This window comes from Neopsephotus bourkii, unplaced genomic scaffold (assembly GCF_033783945.1).
Source record: "Neopsephotus bourkii isolate Nb327-2 ecotype Australia unplaced genomic scaffold, CSIRO-AGI_Nbou_v1 NB_1574, whole genome shotgun sequence".
Lineage (NCBI taxonomy): Eukaryota > Metazoa > Chordata > Aves > Psittaciformes > Psittacidae > Neopsephotus > Neopsephotus bourkii.
The window spans coordinates 1,542,740-1,568,933 of NW_026902050.1; the positions used below are offsets into that span (position 1 = coordinate 1,542,740).

The 26,194-nt window shown below is 39.6% G+C and overlaps 1 protein-coding gene and 1 long non-coding RNA gene across 2 annotated transcripts in view; one reads left to right on the top strand and one right to left on the bottom strand.

Moving 5' to 3' along the window:
- CPB1 (carboxypeptidase B1) lies at positions 1–20,385 on the top strand. Its single transcript, XM_061371490.1, has 11 exons — positions 1–138; positions 245–320; positions 1,975–2,099; positions 4,351–4,450; positions 5,791–5,892; positions 7,179–7,283; positions 9,539–9,649; positions 9,748–9,838; positions 10,549–10,751; positions 18,891–18,975; positions 20,161–20,385. Exons 1-11 carry the CDS (start codon positions 68–70, stop codon positions 20,346–20,348), a joined length of 1,257 nt encoding a protein of 418 aa, XP_061227474.1. The 5' UTR covers positions 1–67; the 3' UTR covers positions 20,349–20,385.
- The window catches only part of LOC133222100 (uncharacterized), a 24,660-nt gene continuing 6,486 nt past the window's right edge, over positions 8,021–26,194 (bottom strand). Inside the window, exon 3 of the long non-coding RNA XR_009728195.1 lies at positions 8,021–8,598. This is a non-coding gene — a long non-coding RNA (uncharacterized LOC133222100). The remainder of the gene's footprint in view (positions 8,599–26,194) is intronic.

Consider the following 26,194-nt stretch of genomic DNA (forward strand, 5'->3'; position numbering starts at 1 on the left):
GATAAAAAGCTGGATGAAACAGGTTATAAAAGCAGCATAGAAGAACTGAATTTTCTTCACAAAAAAAATGTGGGTGCTCTTGGTTCTCATAGGTGCTGCAGCTGTTTCTGCTCACCTGCAGGATCTTGCCTTTGATAGGTAAGAACAGACATCAGGTTTTACATCTGCATAAATTCTTTTGCATGAGCAAAAGCCTTTCAATTTACTTACCTGTTTCAAATCCAATCTTCTTCTTGCCTTTCAGGCAAAAGGTGTTTCGTGTGATTCTGCAGAATGATGAGCAGGTGGAAATAATCAAATCCCTTAGCAACAACATGCAGGTAAAGAACATGGGGAAAGGGCTATATTGTATTTGAAATGAACGTTTCTCCTTTTGTTCAACTACCATATATCTTAGGGGAAAAAAAAAAAAAAAAAGCATGCTACTGAGTTAAAGACCTAATCTTGATACCATTCAAGTCAGCTGAAGTGTTTATTCAGAAAGAATAGGACAAGGTAATAAAGCAAGAGCAGTACAAATACATTCCAATACCTTCCTAGAAAGCCTGGTGACCCCAGTCCAAACATCAAAGTGTCCACCAGAATTTATTAATAGAATAAGTTAAGCTGAAAAGCCGTGTTCAGTGTGGCATGCTGTCAAGAACACATTAGATAAAACATGGAAATTCCAACTACCAGAACTTTTACCATTACAGGCAAAACATTTTGCTCATGTAAATAATATAAAAATCCCTACTCCCAACAAATTAACTTTTCTTTGACCTCTAGTCTCTCATGTCATCTTTTCTTCTCTGACTTCCCTTTAAAGCTTCCTTTCTCTCCAACCAAGTTGCATCTTTCTTACTGACCTTGAAGTAAATATATGATGGCAGAATGACATGAGAAAAACAATAAAGACAGCAAATGTGTTTTCAATATTTCTCCTCAGCTTTGATGTTGCAAAATAGCTGTTGGTGAAAAAGACACCATTATCTGTAGGATAAAAGGATGGTATTTTTAACGAAGTACAGATGTGGACAACTATCATCAACAGGCTAATACAGCATGCTGCAACAGTATTCTGCAGAAGTATATACTATTGCAATGATGCTGCAAATATTGAGAAAATTAAAATACCATGCTGGCTTTTAAGTGTGTATATAAAGGGATTGTTTATTTTGTTTTAAGCAAAGCAAGGATCCTTGAACTACCATTGTTACACAAAGCAATCAGTCAGGACTGATGTAGTAGTATATCCTGGAAGAGCCATCTTACTTAAAGACACATAGTTCATGAATATGCCCATCGGCCCCAATTTTATTTACACTCATGAGATGAAAGGCTGAAAAATCATTAGGTTGGCAAGCCAACTTTGCTTTCACTGGCCTTTAATAAGGCACTAAATCCTGAGGTCTGGAAGCCGACTTCAACAAAAATATGTCAAATAGTAATAGCACTGTCATTTTTCCACCCAGAACTAAACACTTTCCAAAGATACAGGTTCCTCATACCAACTTTAGTGAACTGAGTCTATAGGCATTCATGCAGACAACAGTCTTTCACAGCTGATTTATGTAGAATATTCACATAGCATCCCTCTGCTACTAAGTAAGGAGCCCACTTTTGTCTAATGCTTATATGCAAAACCTTCAAAGAAATCTGTCCAAAGAATGAAAGAAGCTGTAAAGATAGTTATACTCACAAGTCTGCATGCACTCAGATGCTACACAACACTTCCCGTTTGTGAAACTGTCACTGCCTTTTGCAGAACTCTGCCACATAAATTGCAGGGCCTAATAAAATCTTCTTAATCTATATCTAGTTAAAATTTAGTTTGGTGTTTTTGGCAAGCAAGGTTAGGTCAGTGTAATAGGATATGAATGAAATTCAGTAGATTAATCACAGTCAACATCACCATCAGACATATGCCCACCTAAAAATAACAGTCATATGTATGTATTTGTTTGTTTATGTGTCCTTTTGGTCTTCTTTTAGGTTGACTTTTGGCAGCCAGACTCTGTCACACTGGTAAGGCCAAAAATGCAAGTTGATTTCCGAGTTGAAGCTGACAAGTCTTTTGAGGTTGAAGATCTTTTGAAAGAAAGTGGAGTAGAGTATAGGTAAGTTTGTTCTCACTACTGTATTTTGAGTAGAAGGAAATCAAATACTGGGGAAAATGTGTTTGATCTTTTCATATTGGTCAGCTTATCTCCCTGTCACAGACTTCATCACACCTGCGGGTGCTTCTTCTGTGTTCAGATTTCCCACAGCTGTTTAAATGAACTGTAGCTGCTCTGCTTAAGGGGTGAGGTGAAATGTTGGTAGAGTAACAGAGAGGAAGCAAAGACTTACTACTGGGAATTTCCCAGAGGTGAAAGCTCATTGCGGTAGACAAAGCTGGACTAAAGGAGGGAAAAAGGAAGATTACTCACTAAAGACAAGATGCAGCAAAGGTCTAGAAAGAGCCAGAAAGTGCACCAGGTGGCTTTGCATGACAGTATCAGGGAACTGAAGCCAGAAAATGATGAGCCCCAGGGGCCATAATGAGGGGCTCTCCACTGAGTTCTCTAAGCTGCAGAACAACAGCTAGAAGGGTAAAAAAAACCCAACTTGTGACAAAGAGAAGACAGCTACCAGGTGAAGGACTAAGACAGTGGGGAGAACAGATTCCCAGTACAGCCTTGGGCTCACTCAAGCAGATACATGACAAGGATTCTCCAGTGAGAGATCTCTTAATTGGCTTAAATATTTCACAAGTATATTACCCAGAAGTAAAAGAGCTCTGAGTTTCCGTGACTGAATAAAACTGTAGCCTAAGTGGAGGAAATAGATCACACTGCCGCATTAAACACCCCTGACAACAGAAGCATTGTAGTGAGCAGCACTAATTGGAACATTAAGAAGAAAAGAGCAGGACCAGCCAACTGTTTCTACTTCATGTCTTCCAGTTAAGCTTTAACCATAGATAAGAAGTTGACTTTGGGCTGAAGTGGAGGGGAGCTGTCTGTCTTCACTCTTCTTTTAGCTCCACCTGAGGATTGCAGATTGGCTCAGCCCAGCTTGATTGTCAGGCTTCTTCGAGGGGTAATGGGTATTTTGTCAATGTCATGTATTCAGACACTGAAAGTCAGTGTTACTTGATCAAATTCTCATTACTTCATTTGACTGAATGAAGAGTTCTTGTCTCTCAGCTCCACTGTTGTTGCCTATAGACCAAACTCCTTCACTGGACACAACACAGTTCTCATAAAACATGGCTTTTACAGTCTGCTAAATCTGAGGATAATCCATCTGTAAGCTTACTGGCCTCATGTTAACCATATCTTATTTGGATGCCACTGGGGGAACAGAATCTAAAAACACTCTAGAAGAAATAATTTTTAATAATATCACATCCCACATACAGCACAGGAATCCAGTTTCGGTGGAATTTCCTTTTTGGCTAAGGAGGAGTTACTGTACATTTGTTAGTTTTTCCTGTAATATTCATGAACTCCCTCAAGTCCATGCACAAATCTTTTGATTGCAACAAAGGCCATAATGTCTGGAAGGCGTCCCTGACAAATCTGAGTGGAGCGTCCTTGTGACAACCCAAGCTGTTACAATTCTTTTGAAGTGCAGCTGCAGTGCCATGACATCATGTCAATGTAGTCATCTGCACTGTTTGTTCTGAAGGCTGGTGGTGTCTCTCAAACTGGCCTCCTGCTCTTGCTTCTATCCAAATCACAAGTGATCAAGGACATATCCTGGATCAGTAAGATTTGTAAGAATGTTAAGACAAGCACTGGAAAAACAAGAGGACTTCAGTTTTTTGATAGCCAAGGTTGAAATATAATCAAAAGGTCATCAAGAGTACGCTCAACAATGAGCTGTGCCTTTGTGTCAGCCCCACAGAAAAATGAACAGTAGAGTTCCAACCTAACCAGACAGGACACTGGGGTTTTCTTGCCATTGTGTGTTCTCCTTTCACAGACCAACTCACATGCCGTAAAGTAGCTTGGAGGATGGATAATGCTACCTGCAACAGAGCTATTAAACCACACCTAAACTTTGAAAGCTTGGTTGGGTCTTCCTAAACCAAACTGTTGCCACCCAGGAGGTTTGTTAGTATGGGAGTAAGTAGGCAGGTGCTACTTAGGAGGAGCCTATTGCTCCCAGATCATTCTGGTGGGAAGGTTGAGATACAACATAAGTTGAAACTTGAACCTAATGTATCTTATTTTCAAATGCATAAATCAAGCACCCCACATTTCACTTCACAATCTATGTGGCCTTAATTCCAGGAAGATCCTGAAATGTCTACCTGCTGCTTACTTCCCTGTTAGCAAATTTTATGTTTCTCTTTACACTTTTCATGGTGCCTTATTGCAGAGTTCTGATCGACAACCTGCAGGCTGCACTGGATGCCCAATTTGACAGCAAAGCTCGTACTACCGGACACAGCTATGAAAAGTACAACAACTGGGAAACGGTAAAGTCTAGAAGTTTACCATTTTATCAACCCCTGTGCTCAAAATGGCTTCTGATATGCTTCCAGCCTTTTTCCCTTTTCCTTTTCTGTTGCATCCATTAATATGATAACTCATTTTCCAAACTCTCCTTCCTCTTTTTCTTTATTGCTCATTACTTGGGTAATCTGCATAACCAATCCCCCTACACCTATTTCTTCTATTTCTGCTCCCAGTGCTGCAAAGAAATTGTCAGAAATCCAATGACCAGCCTGGCATGCTTCACTACTAATTTGTTTTTCCCTTTCACTCCTTTTCTCATCTCCTCTGCTAAAACACCTGATTTCTTTCCCTGCCCCAGTTCTAGCTCTTCATCTTCCACAAGTCTCCCCTCCTCCCTGCTTTTTTCACAGCCATGCTTATTTTTCCTGTCACGTAATATTGACCATGTCACTCTTCACATCTTTGCAGTGGCCCCTTATCATCCACTGCATCACAGCTCTTATACTTAAAAGTATGACAATCTTCCCTTTCAAGTCTTTAATTTCTGTGACGATCATTGTCCACTAAGCAGCCATTACATTTTCAGACAAGAAAATGTATTTCCTTTCCAGGTGGTATCTATAAAACTTATACAGAAGTAATCAATTTTCTTCCACCACAACTATCCTAAAAAACAACCAAAAAAAATTCTCCTTTTACAAGTCTATTTAAGAATAAGAACATCTCTGACTCTGTAAAGCTTCTAGATAGCTCTTTGGGCATGAAATGCTTTTATTGTGTGGATGTAACAACATTTTTTTGTGAGCTTCTGAAGGCAACTGTAACAAAGGGAATCTGCTCCAATATTAAGATAATAAAGGCTGTTGTTACTTCCCTTAAATAATATATAGAATTAAGGAGATATTAATTCTTTTGTATCTGGCATTGGTGGACTGTTCCTACAAATCCCTGCCCAGAACTTCTGTCAGTAATCCAAAAGTGATGATAAATAAAAGCCATACACTGAAAACATTACAACATATAGAAGATTTAAGGCATTCCATCTATTTAACTTAATGAGAAAAAGTTTTCTTTTGTTAAGAGAGTTTTAGGGGTGACAAGGTTAGAAGTATATAGGATCAGCATTCAAAGGGTATTGTAATCCAGTAGCCATACTCCAATGACAGGTTTAGAGAAATTCATACTAGATAATCTTAATTCAGACATATAGCTCTAGTACAAGTTGTAATTAATTCTTGGAAATCTACAAATTGTATTAAATATTAGGTCAAATTACATGCTCTGGCTTAAAGTCTGTGAATTAATTAGTCTGGGCATGAGGAACAGAGGCAAAAGTAAATTTAACCTCCTTACTAAACAGATAGCTGCTTGGACTGCTGATATTGCGGCTCAGAACCCAGACCTTGTCTCTCGCAGTGTAATTGGGGAAACATATGAAGGTCGGTCGATTTACCTTCTCAAAGTAAGTGCTTAGATTTCTTTATGCCAGGCTTCTTCTCTATTAACCTCCCAAGATTCTGATGTCTATTAAACCACCAATTATGCTAAGCTACTATTATATATTTTGCAGAAAATGTAACACCTTTTAAAAGGGCCATAATGAATTAGAAGCTCAGACATATAAATCCAATCAGACTCCTAAGAGCTGTTTGAATGATCATCTACCTTTATGTTCTCTCCATCTGTTGTTTGTAAACACATTTACTCTGAAAGGATCTATAAATGTCAGTCTTTCTAGCAATAGGGAACAAATTTGTTTCTATCTTCATGAAATGTAATTCTCTGCTGGTTTTGGCTGGGGTAACATTAATTTTCTTCATAGTAGCTGGTATGGGGCTATGTTTTGGATTTGTGCTGGAAACACTGTTGATAGTTCAGAGGTCTTTTAGTTATTGCTGGGCAGTGCTTACACAATCAAGGCCTTTTCTGTTCCTCACACCATCCTGCCAGCAAGCAGGCTAAGGGTGCATAATAAGTTGAGAGGAAACACAATCAGGACAGCTGACACCAACTGACCAAATGGATATTCCATACCATACGGCATCATGCTCAGCAATAAACGAGGGGGAAGGTTAGCTAGGGGGGCTGCTGCTCAGGGACTGGATAGGCAATTGTTTTCATTTGCATCACTTGTCTTTCTTGGGACTTATGGCCCTCTCGTTGTGTTGGGTTTTTTTTTTAATTTCCACTATTAAACTGTTCTTCTCTCAACCCACAAGTTTTCTCACTTCTACTCTTCCAATTCTCTCTTACCCTGTCCTGCCTCGGAGGGAGTGAGTGAGTGGCTGCGTGGTGCTTAGTTGTTGGCTGAGGTTAAACCATGGCTATTATTTTTGGTGTAACTCTTGTGAATAAATAAGGTGTAATGACTTAAAGGTGAAAGGAAAAAGATTATTTGCCCAAAATTGCATAAGCATTTATAATAATCATTCAAGCAAACAAGATTAGCTCTTAGAGACAGTACAATATCAACAGTGCAGAATAATCAAATAATTGAGGAAAAAGCATCTCTACATTAATAAAAATTAAATTATTAAGAATCTGTTGTTTTAGCTCAAATCATGGTCAGCTACAGATACAGCATCCTATAGGTTTCAATTTAATCAAGGAATGCTATATTTGTATAAAGTTTGACTTTTTAGGTCAGGAAGCTGACTGACTTGTTCTGCGTATGAATTATTTTGTTTAATACCTCTTTGGTTTTGCTGTTGTTGTTGTTTTGGGTTTTTGTTTTGTTTTGTTTTCTAGGTGGGAAAAAGTGGTCATCCAAATAAGAAGGCCATCTTTATTGATTGTGGTTTCCATGCAAGAGAGTGGATCACCCCTGCTTTCTGCCAGTGGTTTGTGAAAGAAGTCAGTAAGCTTAATAATGAAAAAAACAATTTTAAAAATGCAACCCTGTTTAAAAAAAATCTGAAGTGAGCAGTAGGAGCTGAGGCCACTGCAGATTGACTTTTTACCTCTAAATACCTATCTGCACATCATATGTTAGGGTGTATCTACTTAAACCAGATCTTAATGGTTGGACTTGTAATCTTTCAGTAGCTTAAGACTACCTAAAAGCATGTGTAAGAGACAAGCAAACAGGTCAAGCAATGCTATAAACATAGTCATGTTCTCTATATAGTCATAAGGAGTAGAGAATAAGGAAATTCAAGGGGACATCAGAAAGTACCTGAATGCACATCAAAACAGCCATCTTCCTACAGCATCAGGTGCTGTATTATACCCTGCAACCAGCTTTATTCTGTAAGGCAACAGAGAGGGTGGAAACCTGCCCTCAGCTAAGCACAGAGTGCACTGAGCAAACGTACCCAAAAGAGAAGGAAGACGACTATAGATGAAGCTCCCTAAACTTCACTCAGGAAGAGGGAAATGCATACACATCCCTTTGAGCTTCCACTTCAAGTTGCACGGAATGGTGAAACCGTTTTTAGGACAGAACTGCACAGGTAAAAGTACCTTCACTTCAGGCTGGGATAGTTTAGGCCTTGAATTAAGCAATTTCATCTTTTCCTTCTCCTCACCACCAATTTAAAGCAGGTGGTAAGGAGAGATTGGTTTTGTAGAAAAAAACATGCAGCATGCTTGTTTTTTTCTACAAAGAAGAGGTGTATTCCCCCTCAGCGGGGGGAGATCAATCAACTCAGCAGAACAGTTCTCTGACTGAATCTCAAATTTTTTAAGAGCTCCTGCCTGAAGAGTGAAAAAAAAAAACCCCAAAAACAACACCTACTGAAAGAACCCAAATCAAACAACAAGCCTGGAAACAGCAGCTTGGACTTAAAACCCAAGCAAAGGAAAGCCAAATTACATGAGTGAGCCATGCTGGCAGAGGCATTTACTGGTGGCAAGTATAATCTCAGTCTTATCAGCTAGCCATGCGGTTTTGTGTAGGGAGCACTGGAAATTGAAAGTGACATCTCAGTGGAGTCAATGGGAATGTGATTTCATTATCCCCTAATAAGGCTGCAGACAGTATGTGCTAACATTTTTCTCTTAGCAATTCACGTCACTACAGCTGTCATTTTCACTGTCTGGTCACTTAATTCATGGGTATACCCGACACCAGCAGTGGCTCTGCTCAGTGGATCCAAGTGTGGATAGGCAGAAGTGCTTTAAAAGTGCAGTCCTCTGAGCATCATCAACGGTTCACTTGGGATTGCTTCTAGACATAAAAGTAAAAAAAAAACCCACCACAAAAAAACATGAGCAGGGTGGATTGTTACATATCTTCCCCCCAAAACAAGCAGGAAACAAACAAACAAGCAAACAAACCAAAACCAGGAAAAAGTAAGTTCTAGTGATCTAAAACAGCTTATCTAGTTTCTACATATGACCTTCCCACTTGCTAGTGACAGGACAATAGATGCCTTTCTCTATTGCATTGCTCCCTGTGTTGTCCTTTACGTCTGTGTAAAAAAAACAGAGCAAATTTCCATGATCATTGCATGCTCCCTCACCACCGATATAAATCTGCAAACAAGCATACAAACGCTGGGCCATGAACAATCGTGATATACAGGTTATGGCAAGAGTTATGGTTGTTATTTGATGTATGTGTCTAGAAAAGCACAGACAAAAATCTGTCTCCTTATGAATATGTGCATGCACAGCATTATGACTGGTAATGTGTAAGGATGTTCTTTGAAAATATTCGCTATAATTTTGGTTACTGATGAAAATTTTCTGCAACACAGATATAAAAAAATATTTTTTCCTTCTCACATAAATTAAATCCAAACCTGTAAGGTGACAGGATGTAGAGAGAATATATGGACAGAAACTTTGCTCTGTCTGTAAAAAATAAACTAATAGACAAAAATCTATTTACAGTGATTTTTTATCCTGCTCAAAATCAACATTGCTTCACCATATAATTTATCTATGAGAATAAGATGGCTTTCTAACAGCAGTGTGGTTTGCATCAGCGTAAATCCTTTATATATATATAATACCAGAGAGCTGCCATCTCACGTGGCAGAGTGAACTGGGTGACTTTGACCACCACATTCATTAATTCTCAATTCAGACCCAGGCCTTTAAATCACACAGAAGACACAGCTCTATGAAGGCATCATGATCTTTTTCTACTTTTCTCCAACTAGGCTGTTGAGACCTATGGAAAAGATACTGTCCTGACCACACTTCTCAACAGCTTGGACTTCTATGTTTTGCCTGTTGTTAACATTGATGGTTACATTTACACTTGGACAAACGTAAGTACATTATTCTTTCTCAAGAGGATTATTGCTGCAAAAGCCAACTGTTAGAACACCTTCTTAGTTTTGATCTGTGCTTCACTGTTCTATTTCAGAACCGCATGTGGAGAAAGACACGCTCTAAAAATGCTCATAGCCTTTGCATTGGGACAGATCTCAACAGGAATTTTAATGCTGGCTGGTGCAGTAAGTGTCTCCTAACAACAGCTGCAAGTGATCATATATTTCACAAATAACCAAGATACTTAATTATGGATTTTCCCTACCCTATGGTTGGTCCAGCTCAAGCTTGAGTGAACACTACCACTATAGCATTGTACAGTAGCTTGTGTTCAATTTTTTGAGTAGTCTTGGGCAAAAACCAGACTTCGGTTATTACTAGCATCATCGGTATGGCTACTTCTATGGACATATATATACGCAAAAACGTGCATATATACGTCTACACACACGGCTACACACACATATGCATGTATATATATGCACACACACTTCTATGAGTTCAGAACAGAAACCAGAATAGTTTTCTTTTAGTTGGTTTCACAAGGTGGAGAGGGGTCTCTTTTGAGTGGCTTCACTTGGTTGTTTCCTGGAAGCACCTGAGAAATGGGGGAGATATGTTAAGTACTGAAGCAAATCAATATCCCAAATCGCTTACATAACATAGCGCCTTACATCAATATACATGTTCTTCCAACTATGCACACCATACAGGGCATATTTATTCAATGCTGTCATGTTGCCCAGGGTCTTAACTATGCAATAAAACATCCTTTCTGATACAGCGTGTGTGTCAGTAGGATTCCCAAGGCTTGTCTACAAAAGCAGTGTAACATGACTCTACTAACAACAAAATTTTCTCATTAACTACTTAATAAATTCAACTTTCTTCCCAGCAATGGGGGCCTCAGACAACCCCTGTGATTCTACTTACTGTGGCTCTGCACCTGAGTCTGAAAAGGAGACCAAGGCTTTGGCTGATTTTATTCGTGAACATCTTTCTACAATCAAGGCATACTTGACTATTCACTCGTATTCCCAGCTGCTACTGTTTCCTTATTCATATACTTACAATTTACCATCGAATTATGAGGAACTGGTAAGTCTCTTTCTTTGTCATTTTGACATAATGAAAAGAATAAGTAAAAAACCATCACTTACTATTTAGGTCCATTTAACTTCAAGCAGTTCCTCTAACATCTGGAAAGAATCTGTATTGCCAGGTTTTGCAAATACTTCAGTCTTTCACAGCAAGAACAAGGGAAAACCATGATGGCTTCAAGATAGTTCAAGCACAGGATAAACTTAAGAGACTTATTTAATTTCCACATACACAATGAATTTGCCGCAAGGTCAGGTCTGTCTTCCAGTCATGCTATACAGAAATCCACTATATGCTGTGCAGTACTGCTTCCTCCTGACTAAGAGGTGGCTGTATATGTAGCTTTAATATATTATATAGAAGAATTATGCCCTATAAGTCAAGCTAACAGCTTGAGAGACTGTAGTAACTATGAAATGACTTGAACTGGTATCCATAAGAGCTGATAAGGATCTCTGTTTACCACTTCCTACCCAACCATAGTTCTCACCAAAGTAAAATGGTGAAACTCCTGTTGATACAGGTTCAGAACAACAAAGCAGTTTTTGTCAGAAGTATAACTAAAAACAGATTATAAAACAGCTAGTTTAAAAACAGTTAGGTAAAATGTTTCAGCTCTGAGGCCTTTCTAAACAGGCCTTGATTCAAACACACCTTTTATTTGGAAGAGGAAAGGATGAAAGTGCTGTTTTAAAGGACAACAACTCTTTTATTCACCCCAGAGAAAGGCCATGCTCTAATGCCATTTAAGTAGAATAACAGTCTGCAGAAAATACATATATATATATATATATATACACAGTGGGGTTTTTTATCCTTAAAAAACAGAACATCTATAAAAGTTGTAAACATTTTATAAGGCCAGAAATCAACAATGAATAATAAAATTACTTCATTTCTCTGGCATATTAGCAATTAGAAGCTGTTGGCAGGGAAAACAACACAGCAAGACAAAACAAACAAATCTTGATTTCCCCTCTTTGCTGGATGTTGCCAAAAGTCCAAGGCAACAACACAGAGTGTTGATCTGCTGTGCAGGTTTGACAGATTTATGAGTGCTCCCAAGTAGATGTCTTGATTTTGAAGCACAAATACAAACTGGAGCCAACAGTGAAGTTTCTTGCTACATTTTTTTTACAGATGAAAAGAGAGGATTAAATTAAGATGGAATTTTGCTTTCTTAATTTATATTTGAGAAACTTTTATAATTGTAATTATTCCAGGGAGCTGTAGTAATTTCTTGTCTTGAATTTTTAGAAAAGCTTCACAGTTTACACATTGCAGTTCATTCTACAGTAATAAAATAACACAAAACTCTTGAAACTGCTTTGTTGTCAATATCACAAAGTTCCCATGTGTTAAAGATTTGCATGACATTCTGCCCAATTTTTTGAATCACTAGCAAATGTGATGAAACATAACTAGAAGTACAGCATGTTTCTCACAGTATTAAATGAAAAAAGTTTACATTGATGGATCATTATTAAAACAAACCTTAACAATGAGAAAGAACCTATGTGCTTTGCAAGGTTTACAAATTCTTTTGTTAAATTAAAACTTCAAACTAGCAATATTCTATTCTAATACACAGTAAAATTTAGTGAATCACCCATACTAAGGTTCTGCAACTGTTATCAATAAAAACTCTCTTTTCCTGCCATAGAGGACAATTCTGCTGTTACCATTCAGCATTAAAAAAATATAGCTCAGGAATGCAGGCTATATATTTCCCTTCAACCATTTGATTTCACTTTTAATCTTTCCAACATCACTTTATATTTTAAACCAGGCAAAATGATTTCAGAGGGAGTTCCATTATTTTCTACTACAAAGTAATCACAAATCTTACAATCACGATAAGGTGACCCCAACAAAAAGACAGCAGAATCACAGAGCTGTTCAACCTGTGCAATACTTGATTTTAACATGGGAAGAGTTCTTGCCAAAAATCCTTCTTTTGGAGCATGAGATCAGAACATCACCCAAACAACACTGCTTGTAGTTGTTATAATTAAAGAGAAAGGGCCTAATTCATTCCAGTGTCAGTCAATTAAATAGAAAGACTGACTTCAACAGGCTCTGGGTCAGGTTCAAAAGTGCAGCTTTTCAGGTTACTTTAAATAATTAAACATATTCATTTAAGCTGCAACTAAAAAAAACCTTAAGATTTTCAAATAACAATTGCACTTGCTTGAAATGAGACAGCTACAAAAAGAGGTGTTATTTTGTATGCCAATTGTTGTGTTTCATGACTAAAAATCCTGTCTAGATTCAGAATTTAGAAAAATGCTGAAGAATGAGAATCTCAAATTTTAACAGAAATCATCTGGGCAAATAAAAGGATCAAAATAATTTTTTTTATTGAGGAAACAAAATTTATAGTGCTATTACCTTAGATGTTATTTTTACCCTGACAGATTTAATAAATTAAAGGAAATATAGTTGTGATTTCTTATCTTTTTCAGTGAGAAACTGGACATGTGTTTAAGGGAAAACCTCACATGTCTGCTTATCATTAACAAGATTTTGTTTCATTGTATTTAATTAAAGGTAACAGGATAGCATGGGGTTTAAGCTACATTCCAGTGTCTGAGATAAAGAAGGGCACAAAAACTGAGCAATTTCATATTGAAGCCACTAAGTCTGCAGAAGAGAAAGATCTAGCAAATGCTTGTAACCTTCCTTTCCTGCAAGCGTACTGAATAGCATGTCCTTGGGGCGCAAAAGATTTTTTCTGTTCATAGCTTCAAGAAATCACCAGAAAATATAAAACCATTCTGGATTTGGTTTCTCAAGTAGAACAGGGTTCTCTGAGAATCCCAGACATGCTTTATGTTCCACTGCATTGCCATAGCAAATCAGAATAACCTCCAACTTATTTGGTGTTAGGGATTAGAACTATCCCTCAACCACCTCCAGCCTTGGCGTGTAAAACATGATGAAAGTCATGTATGTCTCTTCCTTTCCACAACTTCCCACTCTTCTTAGATGCAAGAGGATCTCTGAGGATTTAAACCCCACAACTCCCAAGGATTTTCCTAAAACTTTTCTCCCTTTACTCAGGGTTCCCATTTCCCACCCCTGTCCCAGGGGTGTTGCACAAAACTTTCACTGTTATCCAAACAATACTTGAACAACAAAAATTAAAACACCCAAGACAGAAAAATCTAGGTCAGGAATTTCTCAGAAGTTACACAATACTATTGCAATGACACCCTGAAAGAAATATGTACTCCTTTTGGTGAATCACATTTTGCCTCCTTCATAATCCTCTTGACTCATTCTTTACTATACCCAGGAGTGTTACCCTGCACACAGAACACACAGTTGAATCCATTTCCTACAGAGAACAGAAGCATTAGATTTTTTAAATTAAAAAACATGCTTGGCAAAACCAGTATCTCTCCACACCTCAAAAATATTATTTTCATCTTTATTTTACTACCCACATTTTCGTCCTCTTGCAGTAAGATATTCTGCATTTAATAACACTTGTCATAAACAGTTCATTTAATTGTATTTTTTAATCGGTTCATATTCTGGCCTTAGCTTCCTATTAGGTCACCCTAAGCTTTCCTCATTTCAGCAGACAAATCTAGCTTTATCATTTCTTGTTTGTATTTAAATTGTCTCTGAACTATAGTTTATAGAGCAGAGGAACGTGCATTGTGCCCTTCCTTCCTTCCTTTCCGGGTTCAATTCCACCTCTCAGTTAAACAACAAACTCGGTACCAAATACGTGCCTGCAGCCAGCTCATCCTCATTGTCAGATTAAAGTATGTGTATTATCTTACTTTAGCAATCTGTAGAACATTGATTTACAATGCAAAATAATTTTCTAGACACAATATTTCAGCTTGTATTTTTTTAATGCATACTGGCCACATTGTTTATTGTTTCAGCTCACCAAAATTCACCTTTCGCATAAGGTTGGTCTATCATTTCGTTTCCTTTTGAATGCTTAAAATCGGATATGGTAGAATGCTGAGATATGCCCAGAGTCTGTACAGCCTGCAGGAAGACCGAATTTCAAATACATTGCATATCTTTCTGATGATCAGTCTGATTACTTAACCTGACACCTGGGAGCAAAGTCCTAAATGTGTTTTAAGACATATGATGACCGGTTGGTAAGAATTTTTGAGGACCAAAAATCCTAAGAGATTCAAACATACCAGTGAGGAGTTACAACCTATGCTTTTGTTGTACCTCTGCTGTTGCAAACTCCTGTGATTACAGTATTTGTTATAAGTGAATATTGTTAAAATCAACTGGGAAGTGCAACAAACAGGAAAGTGGGCAGAAAAGCATCATTTGGAATTGGCTTCACAGCTCCTCCAACAAGTGTACCACAAAAGATGTCCATAACAGAACTGTTCTGTACTGACAGTCTTATAATTGTGAAAAGGATGGGGTTTAGTAGTAGCATCTTTCAGATGCAGCTCATGTACGAATCTGGCTGAAAGACAGCAGTCTCCAAAGTGGTGTAGGGCACGATCACCTTAAGTCACACTGGAAAGCCTCTCACCTGGGATTGCTTTCTTAAGCACTGTGAGACTGCCACAGAGAAACAGGCTTGCAAAGAAAAAAGAAGTTTCATACTGAAGTCCTCCAGTTGGCTGGATTCCCTGGACTCCTGGGGGACATGCTAAACTATGAGCAACAACAGAATAGTGATCTAAATTACACATCAGTCATGGACGCTTTGGAGAGGAGTCTGTTTTTATTGGCAAAACAAGAAGCCTCAGAAGTTTAGCTTCAACTTTGCAAATACCACATTTTCAGATTTTCATTGAGGGTCACTTAAGTAGCATATGAGAGCAAGGTAAAGTGAAAATACAGTTTTCAGCCTTGGGCAAATCAGTTTGTAGTCCAGGAAGGGAAAAGAGCAAGAGGTCCAGTCAATCAGCGAAGAGGCTTCTCCAGAGCACTGTCAGACTATGAGAGCAAAGGGAGTTGTTCATATGCAGCAGCTGCATAATCAACATCCCTGAAGTGTTTCTAATCAGCCACAATAATCTGGCAAACCTAGCCTGATGATACAAAAGTAAAACGAGGGAGATGCTCCCCAAAAACTTACCTATTAACATACACTTAGCCTGATAATTCAGCTTTAGTTCAAACCTCCAGATGTAGTGAGAAAGAGAGGCCAGAAACATATCTTTCATTAAAGGCTAATAACTGAAAAAAAATAGGTTTAAAGGTTGTGAATTATGTAAGATAATGGCAACGAAGAACACACCTCTGCTGTCTCACTGGCCCATGCGCTCTGTACAAAAGATAAATACTAGTAATTGCTGTGATGGGTAATCAGTGCAGAGAGCACTACCTTCTACAGCAATAACCGGCTCACAAGTTGTGCTGCAAGTCAGACCCTGAAAAGCCATTTCTGTCCCCAGTTACAAGGTATAAATTTGGAGTTATTTCTAGGACTTCAGGGCGCCAGTCGTTTCTTTGCTACTATAACTCTCAGCAAAATTTTCCTTGTAACAGAGGGATTCTTAACAGTAAAAAAAACACCCAAACCAACAACCAAATAAACTCCAAACAAACCATAATAATCCCATTAAGCCAGTCCTGCAGAGATCTAGAAAATCACTCAGCTGCAAAGAGTAGCTTCAAAGGTTAAAAAGATAACGAGGTTTTTCCTTGCATCTGTATTCCAAATAACACACAGGCTTGAAAATCCAAACTGTTTTTCAAAAGCTAAATACCACTATCCCTTTTAGGAAATGTTGGGCGTTACTTATATACATCTCCATAAATCTCCATGTTACTTCTCTTTATGGATGGTTTGAAGTAATTGTGCTATCTTAAAACAAAAAAGCAATGAAAATTTTTTCCTCATATTTTGAATTATACTCACAAGTATTTACTTAATTTTTATTATTACTGCTGGTTTACATTACATTATTAGTAGTAAGAGGTTACTTTAGTTCCTCTAAAGCTGAAGTATGTTTTTTACTTTTAGGTTTTAGACTATAAATCTATTAGGGAAGCAAATGTAAGTCGTTTAAAGAAAAAAAAATCAGATACCAGAACTTCTGATAAAGTTTCATTTCTTGATGAAGTCATAAATGTTCACTCATGCTTTTCACTTAGAGGAGGTCATTTAAAATACCACCTTGCTCTCCGATCTGGAGAGCTTCAGGAAGTTGTTTATTTGGATTCCAGGCTCTTAACAGCTGGAAATCTCAACTGCTCTTTCTACAAATTTCTCTTTTTACAGTTTCCTGGCCAACAATAAAAAATGCCTCAGGTAAAAAGTTCTCCCGATATACTTTTTCTGGTATCTCTTCTGGTATGATTTAAAGCCATCATCTGCCAGCTGAGTGAAAGGAATGCCCTATTCTTCCCAAAGAGCATCTCTGGTATTCTATTGTCCCTACCGTGCATTTTACTAAAGAGAAAGCAAACCCTAGTAACCAACAGATCCATACATAGTATCAGACTATCTTTCCAAATTTAATTTCCACTTTGCATATATCTGAAAAGAGGAAAATCAGTTAACATTTTAAAATCCATTTACTGTTGAATGAAAATTTGACTTAATCTCAGCTGCTGATTAAATGTATATATTATAGACAAAAGATGACTGAACATGGTATTACTAACAGATAGCCCCTACGATTCCCTCAATGTGTGTTAAAAATTATTATTGATTTTAGAAAAATCAGCTTGTTAAGGAATTAAAAAAACCAACCAACCAACACTGGAGAGCGCTCAGTTGCTCTGAATCCATGCTTATGAAATGCAAAGCAATGACATTCGTCCTACAATTGCTTGTGTTTGGACACTGGGGAGGCCAGGAACCAAGCCTCACCTTCAGTTACAGCCAGTGTTACAGCAGGAACTGTAACACTGTGTTATAAGCTTCAAATATTCTTTGGTCTGCCTTGTTTAAATATTCTTAACATGCTAAATGACTATAAATTCCTACTCCTAATTCCTATGGGATCAATCTCCTATAATTCTAGAATATTCAAAATCCAATATTTGGGAATGGAGAAACATTTGCTGTTCTGCAGTAAAGTAGGCTGCCTGTGCTAATGCAAACACATATTGATGCTCTTCTATAGAAGCTGAAAAGCTCTCTCACTTAACTAAGATTTTCTAAACACATCTTCAGGAATTCAGAGGAACACTTGCAACATACAGATTAGCAGAGAATATGTTATGATATATCTTCCACAGGGAAATAAACCAAGGTACAACCTACAGAGAAAGACATGCTTGAGGATATCCTGGAATAGTGAGCCATTCAGCTGCAAGCTATAAAGAAAGATATGGCAACCCATTGCTTATTCTTATACTGAACATCTGCCTTCAAAAATCATTCATATTTATCATCTGTTAGTAATAGTTTTCATGTTTTATTGCCAACATGCTGTATAATGAAGAACTTGAAAAGCCACATGATCCAAAGAAAAGTCTGTAATTTTCTTTAATGCAAACATACAAAGCTTTACAGTACTATTGATGAGCGTGATCCAACCCTCACTGAAATCAGTGGGAGTTGAGGGAGTCCCTGTGCACAGGAAATGAATTTAAATTAATGAGACTACACACGGTTCCAGAGTAATTTATGCCTTTTCTGGCTGTTAATATTTTTAAGACCTTAATCTGCTTCCACTTGTATCAGAGTTCAACTCCACTGACTAAACGGACTCCATAGCTGCATGAACAGAAAGAAAAGAAAGACTATTGTATGTTCGTAATTTAATGTACCAAGTTATTACTATTCTCTAAGATTCTCGTATCTGTCAATAAGATTCTTTATTTAGTTTTAATCTTGTACAAGTTTATTCTAAGTATAGAGAATCCTGTCACCTATTGTCACCTTACCTATCCAAATGCTACTGGACTATGCAGCAGGCTGACGCATTAGTGGAGCAATACCCTGAGCGGACTACACTCCATTAAAGCCTGAGGAATGAGTTCTCTACTGAGAAGCTCTTTTCACAACAACAAAGACAAGTTGTGCCTTGTCAGCTACTGACATCTAGTCATACCAAGAGGTGAAACAGTTTACAAATTAACACTTCTCAAGCATGGGTTTTCAGTATACTCGATATACTTGCTTAGATTCACTCAGACAGCTTCTGAAAATCTGCATTTACCATTCTGTTCCTATAGGAATCCATTGCTCGTGCTGCAACTGAACAGCTGACCAGTCTGTATAATACCAAATATACATATGGCCCAGGAGCTGCAACAATCTGTAAGTAATACCCATCTATATTAGGTGCTAAGACTACTAAATGCAGTTTCAGTTTTCTAGTGATTCTTGTTCCTCTTCCTTTTTGCTTCACATGCATATACTCAGAGGAATGTATGGCATCTGTCATTTCTAAAATACAAGCTGATATATTCCTTAAGGATCCCAGGGAACGTGTGACCCCTGGAAGATAAAGTGATGTGGTAAAGCGTGTAGGAATTCATGTGCACAGCATGAACTCCTAAAGCATACCCAGCATAGATTTAAACATAAAAGTCTGAGATTTTCTGCATTTCCAGTATCTCCATGTCAAAGTGAAATGATGTGAATACCAAAGAATGGCTTCAATCACTCTAGCAACACCAATAATTATTTCTTTTACTCTGCATTACAGACTGAGAAATGCACTAATTACAATTCCATTCTTCTACCTTTCTTGGGAACTCAGCTATCTTTGCAGTGTCCTTGGAACTTGGCCCTTGCAGTGTCAAAAGGCGAGCTGAGGTTGCCACATCTAGATTTCTGGAAACTTAATATCTTCTATATCTAAGATTTCTTCATTTACTTAAATATGGAAACTGATCTCTTTTCCATATTTCTTTTTCCTTCATTTTTAAAACCTGTAAAAAAGTTTCACCCAGTTTTTAGAATATTCATGGAGATTGTTCCTTTAAGAAAGTTTTGGTGATGCTTAGGAATTCTGGAGGCTCCTTCCTTAGTGAAAGAGACTGCCTTCATTGTTCCAAAGTACTGGAATGGGAGGATACCTTTTGTCTAGAAGAAAAGATGGAGTTGGTGCCCTGGATCCACAGCTCTTTACGGATCTATATGAACCTCAGATCTGTATGACCTACTCAGTGAGAGGGTATTTGCTTCTGATACCAAATATTTCTAAACAACCCCATGCAAGCCTGCCATTCTCCTTACACTTTCCTCCCATGGTCTCCCCACAATATTAACAATGAGAAGCAGTTTAGCTTGTTTGCATTTGGTTGCACTATCAGCTTGAATGAAACTCACAAATGGCCTAAAATCACAAAAACTTTTCCATGAGCAGGAGAAATTGATAAATCTGCCCAATATTCCTTTCTGCATTTCTGGCTACGTGACTTGACTCCAAAGTATATCACGTTTCAATGTGAAGCCACACTTTTCCAGTTAAGCTTTATTTTATTTCTTTATCAACAGATCCTGCTGCAGGGGGCTCTGATGACTGGGCTTACAATCAAGGCATCAAGTACTCTTTCACTTTTGAGCTCCGAGACACTGGTAGATATGGTTTTATTCTCCCTGAATCTCAGATAAAGCCAACCTGTGAAGAGACTTTACTGGCTGTTAAATATATTGCCAATTACGTCCTTGAGCACTTGTATTAGAATGGAGTACTAAAATGTATTAAAGAAGGCTTTATTCAAAGATGCCTTCCTTTGTATTCTTCCCTAACAATAGAATTTTATTTCTCATTACTTAATGTTCTTATTCATACCCTCAGTCCATCATAGATCAACAGAAGTTTGTCATGAGAAATATCTTTTATTAAGGCAACTGATATAGTCAGGGGGGTCTAAAAAGAAAGAACATAAGAAGCTTAATCAACTTAAGGTAAAGGTTGCCTTAATGATTAAAATTATCTTTACACACAACAGATGGGCAGAGCATTAAAACTTATACAGCCTGAATGCCAAACAGAATGAAATCAGCTAGGTTATTCATATAAATGTGCTTTCATCCAACCATTTACTGCCTTAATGGCAACAGTAGCAAGGGAAAGTTCACATCACATAGTTTTAAAATTACGCTAGCTCTTGTGAATTTTCTCAAAACCTACCCTGAATCTGCCCCATCCCTAAAAACTAGCTTGGAGCTGAGGTCACTGCTAGTCTGATCTGAACTCAGCACTGAAGCTTATAATTACTATTAGTTCTGAAGACCAAGACTTGAAACAAATCATGCTATAAAATACCCAGCGTTTCTGGCTCTCACACTCACTACAGTAGCATCTCTCAAAATATTCTGAGAGTCCTGGTACTTGCTGGGGTCCCACATGTTCCTGCTGTCATGAGTGGAAAAATTGTAAACAGCCGTGAAGACTAAGTCTGATGATAAATTATTAACTGTTTCTTTCATGAGAAACTGCAAAGAATTATCCCCTCCCGATCAATTTTCTGTACAGGTAATGTGGGCCTGAGGGGGTCAGGGTAAGAGTGATAAATAGCCACTCTGGGCAGCTTTCTTATGCAGCTGCAGAAAATGTGTTTAACGCTGTTTAGAGCTTAGCTAATACAGGACACACTCTGCAGAAAGAGAGGGAAAAACCTTATGTCAACACAGAACACGGCTACCTCCCTGCCATTGCTGGAAGCTCTGAACAGAGATTTCCGCTGTCTGTTGATACTCCTGGAATTAGCACTACTTCTGGCAGGTCCCTAGCTGGTGCACCCAACATAGCCCATGAAATGCATCTTATAGAGAAAATGGTTCTCCCAAGAAAATCACCAAATTCAGACCTTTCAAAAACTATGTGTTCTCCTTTTTTGCTCCTTCTCTGTGGAGGGAAACAGAAAGACAAGGTCCAATTTAAAATTACACTTTCATTTATGTATAAGAAAAAGAAAGGAACACATCCACTAGCCCACTCCAATTAGCTCAGCAGCATTCAGATTAAATTAGTACTCACACATGACTGATCCATCTGGTTTTGATCACTGGTGAAACTCAACCCATGTGTGAAAGTAGCACGTACCAGTAAAAAGACATGTCATAATGGTTTGCAACAGAAGTGCGGGGAAGGGTAATCAGTATTACTGAAAACAGCACAGGATGCAGGCAGAACATACCCACCAGAGCCAAACGTGTCACAAAGGGCAGGAAAATAAATTACTTGGACTATAAAAGATTTTGGCTAATTTTAACCAAGTACTCAACACCACTCAGGGACTATCCTGACTGTATTATTTGGGAAGATATCACAGGCCTCACACCAACTGGAAGGTGAATAGTTTATACTCAGCATCACTGACTACTAGGAAGGCTCTTTGCAACACTGCAGGCAACCAAACACAAGGTTACAAATACAGTAGAGTGGCAGGTCACAGCACCCAGCAGCTCCAGTGATGTTAGGGTTACCCCAGTTAACTTAAACCTGTTACTCCAAGGCCGAATATGGTGCACACATTTGGTAGCTCAGACAGTCACAGAGTCAAATCCCAGCTAGGCAGTGATACGCAGCTTTCCTGTGCCTCCTCTACAGAAGGCACTCACTAGCACCTCTGGTCAAATTACATAGCTGCAGAGAAGAGAAGCAATTGAACGTGATGTATCATCCATGCAGCTTGGAACATAAACCAAAGAATACAGGAGAGAAATTTAAGCAGGAAAGGACATTGTGCAAGCAGGTAAGCTGATAGGGCAGAGGCACTGAAAGAAAACACAGAGAGGAAGCAAAGGCTCAGCAACAAGTGTCAATGCTTCAAATTTCAGCATTGCTTTCAAAAACATAGAAAATCCACATGCAAAACTGATTGATAACATATTTGCAAAGACACCATTGTAGCTCTTTGGAACCAATCCCTCAGTTACAAAATAGCTCTTACAGAAAACCAGAAGAGACACAGGAAAAGAAATAAAAATGTATTATATGGATGACTCAGGTACATTTTGACATTTGTAAAAGTTAGGCTTTTTCAACAGTTCTAATAAAAGCTTTCCAGTATTCTCCAAACTGGATCTTTTTCTTGCTTTCCAAAACCAAGTAAAACCATAAAGGCACAGTAAATATTTTATCAATGTTAAAATATAAATAGAATCACCAACAATCTGTGGTTTTGAATTTTCTTTAACTGCGCAGTTCAAGCTGAGTCTTTACTGTGCACACTATAGGCCTACACTGCCGTGTTGTGGCATATAACAATATTTTTAACCCTTATCATATTTACATAAAAACCCCACACCCCAACATGAAAAAAACAGGGGAATATCTCTGCAGCACTGACATACGTTGGAATTTTGTCAAGAATGGAAGTCTATAGCAGAGAAATACCAGCAATGTTCACTCACCAGAAGGAAGGCCAGCAGTGTCCTGGGCTGCATTAGGCACAGTGGTGCCAGTGGGTCAAGGGAGGTGATCCTTCCCCTCCCCTCAACCCTGGTGAGGCCAGATCTGGAGTGCTGGGCTTCCCAGTACAAGAGACAGGGACACACTCGAGTGAGTCCTGTGAAGGGTCATAATGATGACTGAGGGACTGGAGCATCTTTCATACAAGGAGAGGCTGAGGGAGCTGGAACTGTTCACCCTGGAGAAGTGAAGGATCAGATCAGGGAGATCCTACCTGTATGCATAAATACCTGATGTGAGGGTGTAAAGAAGACAGAGGCAGACTTCTTCATGGTGCTCAGCAACAGGACAAGAGGTAAGTAGCACAAGTTAAAGCACATGAAATTCCATATGAACAGAAGAAGAGACTTTTATTACTGTGTGGATGCCCAAACACTGGAACATGTTGCCCATAGTTCTGGAGTCACCACCCTTGGAGATGTTCAACACTTGAGTGGACATGGCCCTAGGCCACCTGCTTTATGTGACCTGTTTTGAGCAGGGGTTTGAACTGGATAGTCCTGAGCGGTCCCATCCAGCCCCAGCTATTCTGTGACCCTGTGAAATTAATCTCTGCCTGATGCAGGTCAACCCAGGACTGAGATGAACCATTTCAGTTTTTTTCTATTTGATTTACAGTGGTCCTTTAATTAGATAAATAAAAAAGGAACATTGTGTTTTCTTGGTTAAGAATCACATCAAAAAGCGCCATCTTTCTTGTATTAAGCTATTGTTTAGCTAAATAGATTGAAACAGTCAATTCATTTCAGTCCTCCAAAATACAAAAGCGAGTAAGAACTGATGAAGTGTTTTAAAGACAATGTGCTGTCCACGTGCCAGGTCTCACAGGAATGATATTGGAGATACCAGACCACTCTGGAAGAAAATGTCCCTTCAGTACAGATCACAGTTGCAAAGGCCCAACAAAGGCAGCACGTTCAAATTGTTGGTTCTTCAACACATAAAGTAGGTAACTCACACACAAAACTAAACAGACTAAGTCCCAACAGTTGTGTAAGAGTTAAACACGTGCTTCTGTGGAAGATAGTTCCAAGTTTGCTCAAAGTTCCCAAGCAGCTGCTGACACACAGTGGTAATTCAGAGAAGGAAACTTTTGTTCTTAATGATCTGGACTTAAGTGCCTCAAAAACTGTGCTAGAAATTAAACCTAAGCTTGAGATGCAGCCTGTTCTGAACTCTGCTTGGCTGACACACAGCCTCAGCATGCTTCCTGTCACTTTCAATTCTCCCAAGGACAGATGTGGGCTGTGCACTGAAGCAGGGTGCCTCTGTGCTTCCCACTGCACTCAGAACAGCTGCATTACCAGCTACATAGTCTTTTACCCCAAGAGAGGAAACAGCCTAATGCCCCTTTCAAGAATGGGATTGTGCTCTTGTCCTTTACAGGAAGGATGCTAGTCTACTTGCAGTAAAGTTTGCAACTACAGGAAACAGGGAGTCTGCTATTAATAAATGAGCATAATACAGCTTAGCCAAGGAAGAGGGAAATATTGCAAAACATCTAAAACTTTTTCTTCACATCTTTTTAAACAGAGCACCCCATTTTCTTGGCCATGTGTTTTCTTTCTGTGTGTAACAGATGACTTCAAATGCTTAACTCCGGAGTTCTTCAAGGAAAGATATTTGCCGAGGTGGAGATCCAGAGAGGAGCCTTCAGCACCGGAGCGAGGGGAAGGAGACTAGGTTCTGAGTGGCCTGAGCCACTGAGGGAGCCTCAAGCCCTGGTCAGGCCTTGCCCAGGATGCAGCAGCTACGCTGAGGAGAGCAGACACTCGCAGGAGGCAGTGGCAGAAGGAATCGCGCTGCCCTGAGCGAGTAAAACCCGTCCTTAGGAGCGCGGCGACCAGGGAGTGGCGGGGCAGTTGGCAGTGGCAGCGCGAGCGGGATGGTGAGCACTCGGGTCAGGGCTAGGGCCCGGTCTGGGAGCTGGGCTCTGGCTGCCCCGGCGGTGCCAGCGTCGGCACCAGACAGAGCCGGTGAGAGGGGAGGCTGCAGTGCAAAGCTCGGAGTGTGGAAAGTGCCTGCCCTGGGCCCATGAGGGGAAGGTGCACAACGGGCAGGGCTACACCCGGTGCTCCCTGGTGGAGGTCCTCCTGCAGCAGGGGTTGAGCTGCGGGACGCTGTCAATAGGCTGAAACATGTCAGGGGAGCTGAGAGGGAGCAGGGCTGCTTGCCTCAGGCCCAACCTGTGCAGGGAGCCCAAGCGTCCACCACAGTGCATACAGAAAAGGAGGAGGGCGTTAATGCAGGAAGCTAGTAATAAAAAAACACACACAAAAACCAACTGAACCAAATGACCAACCACCTGATGAACCAGAAAAGAGGATTGTTACCACTGCTTCCAGGCGGTGCTGTTGGCGTTTCCTCTTAACCCCCCTTGCAGAACTGCAAAGTGATTCTGGGTGGGGACGTCATATTGGAGAAGGCCTCTTGCTCTTGTCTTCTTCCTCCTTCTGTTTGTGTTGTTACTAGCTTCCAGTTTCCTGGATTAATGCCCTCCACCAGGACCTCCACCAGCACACCCCAAGTGCAGCCCTGCCCATTGTGGACCCTGTCCTCAACAGACCAGTGCAGGCACTTTTCTGCCCACCACCAAAGCAGCCAGAGCTCAGCTCCCAGACCGGGCCCTAGCCCTGACGCACGTGCCCACCATCCCGCTCACTCCCCGTTCATGCTGCTTGCACTGACTGCTATGCCCCGCTCTTGTCACCGCCCTCCTTGGGGCGTGTTTTACCTGCTCAGGGCCGTGCTGTCCCTCCTGTGAGTCCCTGCTCGCCTCAGTGGAGCCGCCGTCTTGGGCAAGGCCTGGCCAGGGCTGGAGGCTCCCTCGGTGGCTCGTGCCACTCAGAACTGAGGCTCTGGGGCACAGTGTCTCCCCTCACTCTGGTGTTGAAGGCTCCTCTCTGGAGATACCTCAGCAAATGGCTCTATGGATCACATTGCTTTCATATAAAATTAACTCCCAGTTTCCTGGCTTAATGGGAAACTAAATACTCATGTTTCTCTATAATACACTAGGCCATAAGAACCAGCACAAAGACCGTAATGAAGAAAAAGGCAAAAAAACCCCAAACAGTTCAGGAGTAATGGCTGTCATCCCTGCAGACC

Excerpts from the sequence above, each read along its gene's own strand:
- CPB1 (XM_061371490.1), top strand. The coding sequence starts at position 68 with ATGTGGGTGCTCTTGGTTCTCATAGGTGCTGCAGCTGTTTCTGCTCAC. Across the intron at positions 139-244 it reads CAGGATCTTGCCTTTGATAG|GCAAAAGGTGTTTCGTGTGA; the intron begins GTAAGAACAGAC and ends CTTGCCTTTCAG. Across the intron at positions 10,752-18,890 it reads CATCGAATTATGAGGAACTG|GAATCCATTGCTCGTGCTGC; the intron begins GTAAGTCTCTTT and ends CTGTTCCTATAG.